General features: G+C 43.6%; 1 protein-coding gene across 4 annotated transcripts in view; it reads right to left on the reverse strand.

Moving 5' to 3' along the window:
- Positions 1 to 12,194, reverse strand: part of TLE1 (TLE family member 1, transcriptional corepressor) — an 84,057-nt gene that overhangs the window by 15,680 nt on the left and 56,183 nt on the right. For all 4 annotated transcript variants that reach the window (XM_033123273.1, XM_033123271.1, XM_033123269.1 and 1 more), the window contains 5 exons: positions 9,697 to 9,750; positions 9,039 to 9,191; positions 7,507 to 7,651; positions 6,280 to 6,470; positions 4,774 to 4,850 (listed from right to left, as the gene is read on the reverse strand). In XM_033123273.1, the coding sequence (XP_032979164.1) occupies positions 4,774 to 4,850; positions 6,280 to 6,470; positions 7,507 to 7,651; positions 9,039 to 9,191; positions 9,697 to 9,750 (620 nt within the window). The remainder of the gene's footprint in view (positions 1 to 4,773; positions 4,851 to 6,279; positions 6,471 to 7,506; positions 7,652 to 9,038; positions 9,192 to 9,696; positions 9,751 to 12,194) is intronic.

Raw genomic sequence — 12,194 nt, forward strand, 5'->3', positions numbered from 1 at the left:
AGACGTCAACCTGACTAAACTTCTGAATTTCTTTCACCAGTGATCTCCACAGAGCTCAGGGCAATACACTTCCTAAAACTGAAAATTAGTTCAAGTTAAGCTGACCAAATAATACCAAATAAATTTCACCTTGCAGGTTTGGAAATATATTCAGGGTTCCCGCTTATAAATTAGCACCACTTAACTCTAAACTGCAAAATGCGAATCTCCTTTGGGAAGGATGAATGACAGAGTCTTAGACAATCCTGGGTTCACCTCCCACCTAGTCAGCGCGGCAAACATTTGCTTACTGGGTATCTATCTACACTCAAGAGGACAAGGGGACTTCAGAAGCTTCGATTCTAGTGGGGGAAGAAGCAGATAGAAATAGGACATAGAGACATGAATGCAACTCGAGGCCAAAGTGTGAAAAAGTGTCACACCATGTTACAAGGTGCTACTGGAGAGAGTTCACATATGGGAAGGCGTCGGCAAAGGCTTCATGAAAAAGGCAGCAACGGAAGTGGTCTTTGAACAGAAAATATTTCCACAGGAAGAGGGAGAAGACTGGTGAGAAGGGACATTGCTCCAGGTATAAGGAGGCATCACCAAGGAATAAGGTGTTATCCCATTTGGCCAGAGCACAAGGTGCAGAAAACAGAGGACAAGAGGCTAGAAAAGCAGCTGGGGTGATATTACCAGAGGAACCTTAAATGCCACCATCAGGAGCTTATCTGCAACTTTTGAACCTCCTAGTGAGAAATGGATCAGATCAGATAAACACTGTAGAAAGGGAAAAACTTGTCTAGGATCTTATCGGAGACGTGGATAGAAACAAGTGAGGATTTTAACAAATAAAAAGACTGGGTAAAAATGGGAGTTAAATAAGGAAGAACGTAAAGGCTAAAGTTTGGACCCAGATGTCAGAGAATGGAGACTATGCCTTTAACAAAGATAGAGAAGTTAGGAGAGACTGATGTGGGAGAGAGGAAAATGACCAGATTAATTGGGAAACCCCACTGAGAACTTAGATGACTTTACCACCAAAAACAAGTACAGAGTCGTATTGCTCTAGTCCATTTTGATAGGCCACAGGGCCTTTGCATATGCTGGTTCCTCCACCTAGAGTTTTATGCCCTACCCCTCCCTACAGGGTTAATATAGCTCAGAAAACACTTCGAAGAATTCTTCCTTGACCCTCCCAGATGAGATCAGCCTGTCACAGGCTTTCATAGAAGAGTGTTCCTTTCTATCATAGCTCTTATCTCAATTATAATTATGCATTTATTTTTGTGATTATTTGATTAATGCTGTCTCCATCACTAGGCTATCAGCTCCCAATAGGGTCCCCTACGCCTATGCAGCAAGTCTCAGTGAAATCTGTGGAAGAGAGAACAGGAGGGAGCTGACTAGATTTTAGTGAGCAGATGATGTGGGAACCTGAAACCACATCCCACAATACAGGGCTAAAGCAGTGGACATACTCAACCAGACGAGATGCCTCATGGTGAGATGGTGGTCTCCAAATATATCTAAAGAGCTGTCACGAGGGTGATAATGAAAGCGGCACACTGTGTGGTCTCAGGGGATAGGAAAGAACCAGAATTGATGGGTAAAAGTTCTAGGGAGACAAAGCTCAGCTCAAGGACTGGAAGAGTTGTCCCACGGCCGGAGAAAATAGAACGCTGCAGCAGCCGCAAGCCAGCCATCACTAGACGTGCCCGGTCAGAAGCACACAGCCGCTGGCAGGGCTATGGTAGAAGACGTGAGCCACAGAGGAGCGTTTACACTAGAGGCATTTCCAGCTCTCGCCAGCCCCAACTGAACACTTCTGGCTGTACCATTTTTAGGAGGCACTCATCCATGTGCACATGAATCCTTCAAGTTCTCTGCTGGGAGCCTTCTCACACTGTCCCCAATAACGCTGTCCTCTCTGCCCCCTTTTCCCCATGGGCTTATTCCTTCCCACACATGAGTCAGCTTCCAGTGTATCTGCCTCACTCTAAGCCCTGCCCTTCCTAACTCTGGTCCTTCTTTACATGTTTGCCTACAACCCACTCTCTGTCTTCACAGCACTTATCACGGATCACAGACTAACTCAAGTATTCATTGTTCCTTCAATGTTTCTCCACCATATCAGTAGCCCCCACCTCTTTTGGGCAGGGAAGGCGAACTTTCTCCTTCCTGGAGAATGCCCAGCACCTAGCACAAGCCTGACACACAGCTCTTGCTCAAACATCCATGAATAGCCACCAAATAAATATTATTTCAATTGGCATCTCAGAGAACGGCACTTGCAAAACTTTCGTCACCCAATCCTGGACATAGTGGTTTCTCACCATCTGTCTTAAGTGTCTCAGACCAGTGCTGTTCAATGTGGTGTGCAAATGTTTGCTAATTGTCCACTAGTTGAGAAGCATTTATAAAGCAACTTAAGTCAGTTCATGATTCTTATACTAAAAAATTGGGATATTTTGCATCTTTCCCCTCCTATGCATCTGTGTTATTATGTAACAAGTGTATCAATCTTTGTCATACTGGGAAAAAACTCGTCTGTCATCACAGATGGGTTGAGAAGCACTGCCTAAGGCAGTATTATTTCACTAAATAATAAGAAGAGTTACTAATTAATGAATTAATATGGGGAGTAAGACTGTGTAGCCCAGGCCCTGGTGACAATTCGTTTTCCTCTCTGACATTAACTCCATCTTGCTCGTATGATATGCTCATCTCAAACTTGAAAGAGAATCCTAAAAAATATACATTAACTGTTTTAGACGGCAATGACCACTCCACTCCAGAGGCCAAGGGAGAGAAGCACTGCCATAGGGGAGAGCCTCCCACCTTTGCCACTGTGCCACAGCCCCTGGGCACCTCGTATCCTAGTTTACGCAGCTGTGAACACAAATGCAAGGCGCTCACAAGCCAAGGGCATGACTATCTGGCTCTAATAAGCAGGGCACCAGTAGTGTCATTCACTGTAGGTTTAAACTTTGTGTCTAATCACGGTGTGGACACACACGACACATACACACAGGCAGGAACACAGTTACAAGGATCTGGGTCCGCACGCCGGCCTTGGAGACCGGCATTGTAGTTCACAGCTCCGCCCACCTTCCCCCACATCTGCTGCACATAGCACCTTCAAGGCAGGGTCTTGGCGGCTGGGCACACCCCATACTTCTGCCTCTTGAAACTGGCTTTCCATAATGGTCAGATGAACTTGCCCTTATTTGTTATTATTTCTATTATTTTATTATTTGTTATTATTATTATTGCCTTTTATGTTGTTATTATTTCCCCAAAGATTCATCAGTTACTATTAATTATTGCCTGTATCACAATAGCACTGGTTTGCTCTTTATCCACTCACCAGTGGGAAACATAACAGCTACGTTGCCAGCAGCCACATATAAGGAAAACCCGTAAGTGCCCCGGGACATCCCAGACTGGACACACGGCAGCATGCCCAAGGAAACACACAACACAGGAGTTCATGGGTATTGAATTGGGAGGAATCCACCAGCTAAGTACGGATCTGCAACACTGCCCCACTCCCTAGTCCTGGTCTGCCCTGGGCCCGGATGTCACCTTCCATTCTTAACACCTCTGGTCATTCCTAACGTAGAGAAAAGCCTCATTTCATTAGCAGTCGAATCACTATTAAATAGATATTATCATGCATTAAAAAAAAAAGTGGAATGATGGGACTGTGCTTTCCTAAAAGCCGGTGAGGGATGGGGTAAAGAATTCCATTTTTCCTCATGCTAGTGGTTTATTTGAAATAAGTCCCCAATCAAAACCACAAGGATGACCAGAGAGTTGAACGGACCACTCAAAATAATGCAATAATGCAGTAATGTTTGCTTTCAACTTTAATTTATGTGTCCATTACAAACGCACAAAGGTCGAGGGTGTAACAAAAATACACTGAAGGCCTATGACATGTATCTCGATTTAGAAAAATCAACAAAATTGGAACAGGCTTTCTGCCGCCTTGTATCCTAAGGAAAGGCAGAGTATTTGCTGGGAAGTAAGACATATTTCAATTTACTTTGTATAAAAATTGAGAACTTTAGGAATTCTTTGACATCACATTTCTGATTATTAACATTATGGAACGCAAGTGATTTCAAGTGACTCTGGAGGAACAACCGACAGGGTTTTGCAAGTTCTGAATGCTCTTTGGTCCTTTAACCTAACTTTCTTGCTTCCCCACACAGCTTTTTGTAATTCTGGACCTGTCGGAGTAAGGCACTGAGCAAAACTGTACTTGGGGTCAACCTTGGATGTTGGCATCCAATGAACCTACCCTTTACACAACTCTCGTTTCCACCAAAATAAGGAAAAGGTGGCACTGAGCTGGGTATTCAAACTTCTGAGATTTCGTTTCAAATTTCTGAGATTTCGAGAGTTCATGACAGCTTACTGCCCATAACACAGTCCTGCTGAAAATCACTCGCAGCTCCCCTCTAACCATGTGGCAAAACAGAGCTGCTTTCTAAAGAAGGGTCAAGCGAGGAGGGCCAACCACCCTTGGTCCTTGCATCCTTACCCTGTCTCCAACAGTTTCTCTCCAGAAATAACTAACTACATGAGATTACCCACAGTGAGAAGACAGAGGCATGACACCTACAAGGTGCCTATTTATAGAGAGTGTTAACACTCAGAAAAAGACACTAGACATCTCCTTGGAAACGCCCAGGTCTACGCTCCCTTTGGAATTCTAGTTTGCTCATAACCATGACTAAGTAACAGCCTTGAAAACAAAACCAAGGAGTTGGAGGTACTTACGGTTTCCCCCCAGGGATTCCTGCCAGGTTGGGAGGGATCGTAGGTACTCGCATATGAGGGGGAGGATCAAACCCAACCTGGAAATAAAATAAGGCATCGCAGACTCAGTATATACAGGGTAGACACTTCATGAATGTCTTTAAAGACTTCTCACTGGAAACTCATAGCTTCCTCAAAGCAACATTAACAGGAACGGTACCACGTGCTAGCATTTTCTAAAGGAAGTGTTATAATGCAAGAAGTAATACAACCACCACTAAACACCGCAAGACAAAATTCTTGTTCTGGGAGGTGGGATGGAGTGTGATGTCTTTGTGCACTGAGAACAAGCTTCTCATGGTCAGTACTTCCTGTGGATTTGGATGTTCTGCCTTGTGCAAACAAATACACACAGCAGTGCATTGTCGCAGCCAGGATTTCTCAACCTTGGCGCTAACATTTTGGGCCACATAGTTCTTTGTTGGGGGCTATCCTGGACATGGCAGGATGTTTAGCAGCATCCCTGGCCTCCACCCTTTAAGTGCCAATAGCATCCCCCAGTTGTGATAATCTAAAGTGTCTCCAGATATGATCGAAAGTCACTAGGAGTCAAACTTGCCGCTAGTTTCTTAGCACAGGGCTAAGTTAATGCTTAAGGATTCATACATGATATTGTACACCTTAATGACAGTGTCTAGTCCCTCAGCTGCCACTTTGCATAAACCATCTTGCCCTCCACTGCACACAGCCTTTCCTACTACTGCAACATAAGGGAAAAACCAATGAACTTGACTCTCACTCGAAGTTATTGGGAGTAATGTTATTTGAAGAGGGGAGAGGAGAGAAATGCATATGTCATATTTCAAAAAGCCAAGAGAAAAGATTCAGGGACTTTTATCTGCTATGGGTTATAATCTAGCCCCTTTTATTGACGCAATCAAGGATTGCACAAGTTTACCCTTCACGTGCAGTTTTTAATCTTCCCAGTCAAAAATGAGGCCCTTTACACAGCGGCAGAAGGCAGGGCAAGAAGACAGAGAACCTGTCCCATGGTTTCAGTCCTTTGGTGTTTCTGCCTATTGCACTGAGATCACATTTACACCTGAGCTATGCTGTTGGGTTTAAAGAATAATATAAGCACGGAAAGAGAAAATTATGGCTTCTCAAATATTTTTTTTCCTAAGAACGAAAGAGGAAAAAAAACAAGAAAACGAATGAAAAGGCTTCTGTGAGCTACTTAAGTCATTTCATCGCCTTCCCCCCAAAAATCTACTTTGGTGGGAGAAAACCAGATGTCCCCTGAACTACTAAAGTAGCTCCTAAACACTGCCTTTTTTCATCCACAAAAACAGGAAAGCGTTTGGCCCTAAATGAAGCGGCATGTGGCTGAAGGCGAACAAGCTGCAGGCGCACGCTGCCAGGACACTGGGTCTTTGTTTCCAAGGTGTGGGGTCTGCCACCCTGGCCCTCCAAGCTCCGCGGCACCCACCGCGACCCCAGCCAGCCCCATCCACCGTGGCCACCTACCATCGGGGAGCGCCCGTAGGCCACCACAGCGGCGGCGGCAGCGGCCGCGCTCATCTGCGGGGACATGTTGTGGAGGCTGGCGTAGGCGGCGCCGGGGCTGGTCAGCTCGCCGTTCATGCCCGCGTGGGGCACCATCCCAAACGGGGCGGGGTACGGGCCGGGCACCGCCAGGGGCGTCCTAAGGCCTGCCGCTGCAAGGAAGAACAAGCTGCACATGACTCAACTGTCCGCTCTGGTCCAGCCTGGCCAGCCATTCCAGGGTCCCTTTCAGTGCCATTAAGGAGAAGGAGAAAGAGGACAGGCTGGGGCGAAGGGGGAGTGGGTGGTAATCGCCTGCAATGCATACACAGGATCCCTTCTTCCCCAGGACTGAATTCATCTCTAGGAAAGACCCCAGGGGAGGCACTGCCCACTCATTTCTTCCTTGGTACATTAAGTAGCACTGGGAAATCAGGGGGAATGAAGCGACATTATTCCACCCAATTCACGGAAAGCAAACCAAGGCACAGATACTACCTGTTTACCTGCCTTAATCTCAAAAGAAGATTTTCTTGGTAAAATCAAAGATTTCTCCTTCAGTCTGAACCTTCCATTTCCTGGTACCAATTCCAAATGAAAACCCGATCCTGGATTTATGTAAACCAAAGCACGGGTTTAGAAAGAATATTCTGGTGCCTCTTTGGGTCCAAGGTTACTTTTTTCCTTTCCCAGTGAGGAAAATTAAGTTGAAAGTTAAGAGTTTATTCACCAGCTGGAGTCTCAGTAAAACACTCCCAATTTCTACTGAAGGAAAGACCCCTGACTCCTGGGGGATGGACCAGAAGAAAACCAGCCAACTAAAGCAAGCAAGAAGCACTGTTGGGCCAGCCAGACGGGCAATTTCAATCAATATTAGTGAACTCAGACACACGACGAGACGATAGTTTGGGAAGAAGCTTACATTTGCAATAATTATCAGAGACAATAGTGAAGTCCCTAGGATTTGGATAAATTGGAAATAAAAGAAAAGCCGAATGTAAACAGTCGGAGATCAAACAGGGTGTAGGTGCTGAAACTCAAGGACGAACATCTGGTTCTTATCATGGCTTTTCAGAGACAGGAAGGAGGGCGGCAGGCAGTGAGTGCATTTCATGTTCAATGGGGAAATGGCGTCACAACATGAACAGATGATGCATCATGCTGGGAAAGGAAAAACAAAACAAAGCACAATAAAAGGTGATGCTTTACCCGCTTGGTTAACGAGGGGGTCCATGGCTGGAGGCTTGCCGAGGCCTGGACGGAGTCCTGGAGTGGCGCTGGTGCCCGGCGTTGGCATGTCGCTCCGAGGCGTCGGTGTGCTGGATTTCAGAACAGGCGTGCTGGCTTTTTCATGCTGGTATCATTAAACAAATTAAATGAGTATTATTTTTAATCCAAGCCATATTACACAATTTATCACAACAGCAGCTGGGACACTGGGCACCTTCTCGCTACTCCCTCAGCCAATTTTCATAAATCCACACAATGTTGACAGCATTAACTTGTGAGCGAGAAATGTTGACCTTTCCTCTTCCTGCCAGAATTAAAACTCGAGCTAGAGACACACAACATGATCACACTTCTTCCTCCGCAGATTTTATTTTAAAAAGTATTTTTCCATCAGGCTTGTGGGCTTTGGATCTAGGCCAAGTTAGAAGGATGACCATCCAGAGAAAAGTTCCTGGTCACTCGGAAACGAATGCCTGGTCACCAAGAATGTCAGAGGGAAGACCCTTATTCTAATCTTGCCTTTTACTGGCAGTGGGAGTGAGACTAATGATGAGACAGTGAGGTCACTGATTTTATGAGAAGCATACCAGCATTTCAGAGGCAAAAGCCCTAGACTCATCTTATCATTGTGTTTGAGGGATGTGCCTAAAATAAATAGCCCTTGGGACTTAAGCATCATTGTCCTCTTGCGTATATATCCAGTGTGGACCACAAGTGCAGGAGCCAAGACAGTAACAGGGTGATAGGGCATCTTCTTTTGCCTCTCAACCTTTCATACCCTTGAAATCACAGTCTGAGCAGTGCCAAGGTGCAGTAGCAAAGAACATGGGCTAGAGAGAGACCCCGGCTATGTCTGGCTCTGATACTGATGGGTTGTGTAAACTGGCAAGTACCTCAGGCCTTCCTCCCCATCAGTGAAATGGGATGAGTATGGACACCATAGAAGGATTTAACTGCAGGACTGTTATGGCTCAGTTATTGTGAGTTAAGGAACGACATGCTCCACAGTGTTTGCTGAATGACTGAAAATGCCAATGGACTATGAGGCACCCCCCTCCCTCTACCAGTCCCGGCTTCCCCCAGTGCTGCCTGTGTGTATCACCATTCTGACCAGCTATCCAATCACAACAAGCCCCAACAGGATGCGTCAGGCTAAAATGAGGTAAAATGGACAACTTAAGATAATGAGGACCTCTCAGGACCTAAGAGGTTTGAACTGTTTCCTAACTGGGAAGTTTCAGAGAGAGTGTACCGGGAACATATCCTCCAAGGAAGAAGGCAATAGACAAAGAAGCTTGTTATCACTCTCTAATCATGGCCCAAAATAGATGATTGAGGGGGGAAAGTAATGCTGTATGGGGACAAAGAGAAGAAAGATGAGTATCTCTTTTCAATACTACTTGAAACTATAACTCTCACTCAGTAAAAACTCCACATTTCAAATACTTTAGGGTCCTCTGGTCCATGAAAAAACTAAACTGCTATATAGGCAAGTAAGAGTTATTACCTACCAAGCTCATTTCTTTGGATTTCAAAGAAGTAGAACTTCCTGAGGAAGCCGTGGACGCTGGGCTGCTTGAAGCATCTTTTTTTAGCAGGCGGTTCTTGTCGATCCCGTTTTCCCTGGGTGAATGGGCAGGGCTTGCTCTCGGAGAAGATGGGTCCTCAATAAGCATAAGCAAAGATTTCATGATTTTTCTTACAATGGACAGACCTTTCTCTTTATACACTCTTATTTCCACACTAATTCTCTAAATTAAAGGAAGTACTGCAAGTTCTTTAGATTTAGGGGGCTTGGGGGTATGTACCTTAACTAACAATGTTGTTATAATTAACAGGATGATGTTTGCAAACACACCCATGAAGATACCATAAAGAAAAAAAAGTCTAAGAACAATCATATCCTTCCTTATGCTCCAATACTTGGCCCAGAGGGCATGGGAAGGAAATGAGCACCAGACACCCAACTTAGGAATCCAAAATGATTAAGGAAACACATTTTTTTTTAAAAGGAAACAAAAGTTTGGGTCAGTTAGAGCATTATTGCTCCATCCATGAACCACCATTAAGTTCTTAATGTACAAAGTTGCAAAAACCAAAACACTGGGACTCCGCTTCCTTTTTCTCACAAGTCATTCTGAAAATAAAGTTGATAAAAAGAATGGGTACCTCGTTAGACACATCCACAACTAAGTTGTCATCGCTTTTGTCACCATCACTGTCCTAGAAAAAAATTTTTTAATGCCATTTATTAAAGGGTTTGAGGCCCAGTTAAATTTCTATAGTTCTTGGTATCAGACAGACTATGAAAAAACACCGGGGATATGCCCACAGGCTGCCTTGCAGACTGCCAGCACTGGTATTTAATACCTCTTTGGCCCCTTCTCATCTGACCTGAGGCTACGCAAAGTCCCGAGCAGAAATTCTGTTGTAATAGCATACCCTGTTTCCCCGAAAATAAGACCTAATGGGACAATCAGCTCTAATGCGTTTTTTGGAGCAAACATTAATATAAGACCAGTCTTATTTTACTATAATGTGAGACCAGGTCTTATATAATATAATCGAAGACTGGGTCTTATATTAATTTTTGTTCCAAAAGACGCATTAGAGCTGATTGTCCGGCTAGGTCTTATTTTCGGGGAAACACAGCCCGCATACAGGGCATGGCACATAGTAAGGGCTCAATAAATGTTTGCAACAGCTGAATCTCCCTTATAATCTGAAATCTGCATTATATCAGAGCGTTCTTCCCATTGGATTTAAAATTAAGAACACAGTTTCATGTAACTGCTTTTATGTGTATCATCTTGAAGACAGCCAACAAATCTAATGTTCATAGACAATATGTAATTATAAAGACAAACTTAAACCATGTTCCCTTGGGGTGACTACTGCAAAAAAAAAAAAATGAAATAAAGCTAACAAAAAACTGAAAACAACAAAGTTAGTTACTGGCTGGAATAACATACCAAGATCTGACCTCATGTTAACAATAAACCCATTCAGCAATCAGCTTGGAAAAATTTTGGAGAGATGGCAGGAAGATAGGATGGCAATATCTGGAGGGCACCAGCTTCCTGCTGCAGTAGGGTTTTCATTGTCTCTTCATAAAGCCAGACAATTTGGTAATCAGAGGAAACCCCAAGGTTGCACTGAGTTTGGAAAAGCTTTAGAAAAGCCGTTGTTCAATTTAATGATGTGATCACTCCTACAACAAGTTCGGGGCAGGCTGAAAAAGTCTACTTACTTTCTTAGCCAAAAGGCCTGATGTCCTTTAGTGCAGAGTAATACAATGAGCATATTGAAAAAGCGGTATATCGCAATGGGTCCTAATTCTCAAAAAGGAGTAGGCCTGTAGTTTATGATCTAAACAGTCCTTTCTCTGATGTCATTGTCAATTAAAAATACACAAATAATGTTTGAGAAATATTAGTGCAAGTGCAAATATTACCCACATTGGTCTTCTGTGAGTCACAAGTCTAGGCCAGAAAGTTACCGTCAACCTGAAAGTCATGTCTTGAATTTTTTTTCCTAACCATACCTAGAGCATTATGTGTGGGAGACCCACTTTACTTTCTTCAATGTGTTACCAGATATACTTTAGTCACTGTTATAAAGGCATCATGCAATTCACAATTAACAACATAAAATTACAACTAATGAGGAAGCCTGGGTAATTCAGAATAACAGTCCACTGAAAGAAAGTTTTATGTAATAAAAGAAAAAAATGAACACTAAAGAAAATTTGCTTTCTCTTAGTAAAGCACACAGATAATCAAATGCTTTCAGCTATAAAGAACCCAAGGATGGTGAGGTGAAAACATGTAAGCTAAAGGGGCTTCCCTGTTAGAAAAAAATTATAGAAATGGTTAATATAATATATAAACTGAAATGACAAAGAGTAGCAGACAGTTAATTTATTATTAGGTTGGTGCAAATGTGGTTTTTGCCATTTTTTAACCTGTTAAACCGCAATTACTTTTGCACCAACCTAATACAATGGAACTGTGACGAAAGTCCTTAAGTATTCTGTAATTTAGAGCTTAGTCTTGTATTTGAACCCTTCTGCAAATATAAATTGCACAGTACAGTTACTGTTCCTGTTCTGCAGCTTGTGCCCCAGATTCTTCACCATCATCTCAATGCATCACCCCAGCCACCTATACAACTTGACAAACTAGTACACGCCTTACCAAACAGTCTCACAGAGCTAGGGACTGTGGCTCACTCACTACTAAATAACTTACATACATGAGCCTCATGCAGAACAACTTGGAATGGCATTGGCAAATTTCCAAACTCCTGCTTGTTATGGGCCTTCTCACCAGCTCATTAACAGTTGATGCCGTATATAAAAGCACCTGCATTGGACACAGACTCTGAGCAAAAGCCAGGGGCAAACAGTATGTGCTAAAAGAATTGGGCTGGGGAGGACCAAAAACTTGGGTTCTTAAAATATTATCATAGTGCAAAGTGTGCACTGATTCTAAGGACCTCTGGCAAAATATCCATCCTAGGCCCTTGGTTTGGGAATCCTAGCATAGTGATTAAAAGCATGGATTCTGGAGTTTAGACTGCCTCTAGGCTCTGCCACTAACTCTGACCTTGGGCAAATCACTTACAAGCTCTGTGCTTCAGTTTCTTTATCTATGAAAATAGAGGTG

The sequence above is a fragment of the Rhinolophus ferrumequinum genome, chromosome 12 (assembly GCF_004115265.2).
Source record: "Rhinolophus ferrumequinum isolate MPI-CBG mRhiFer1 chromosome 12, mRhiFer1_v1.p, whole genome shotgun sequence".
Lineage (NCBI taxonomy): Eukaryota > Metazoa > Chordata > Mammalia > Chiroptera > Rhinolophidae > Rhinolophus > Rhinolophus ferrumequinum.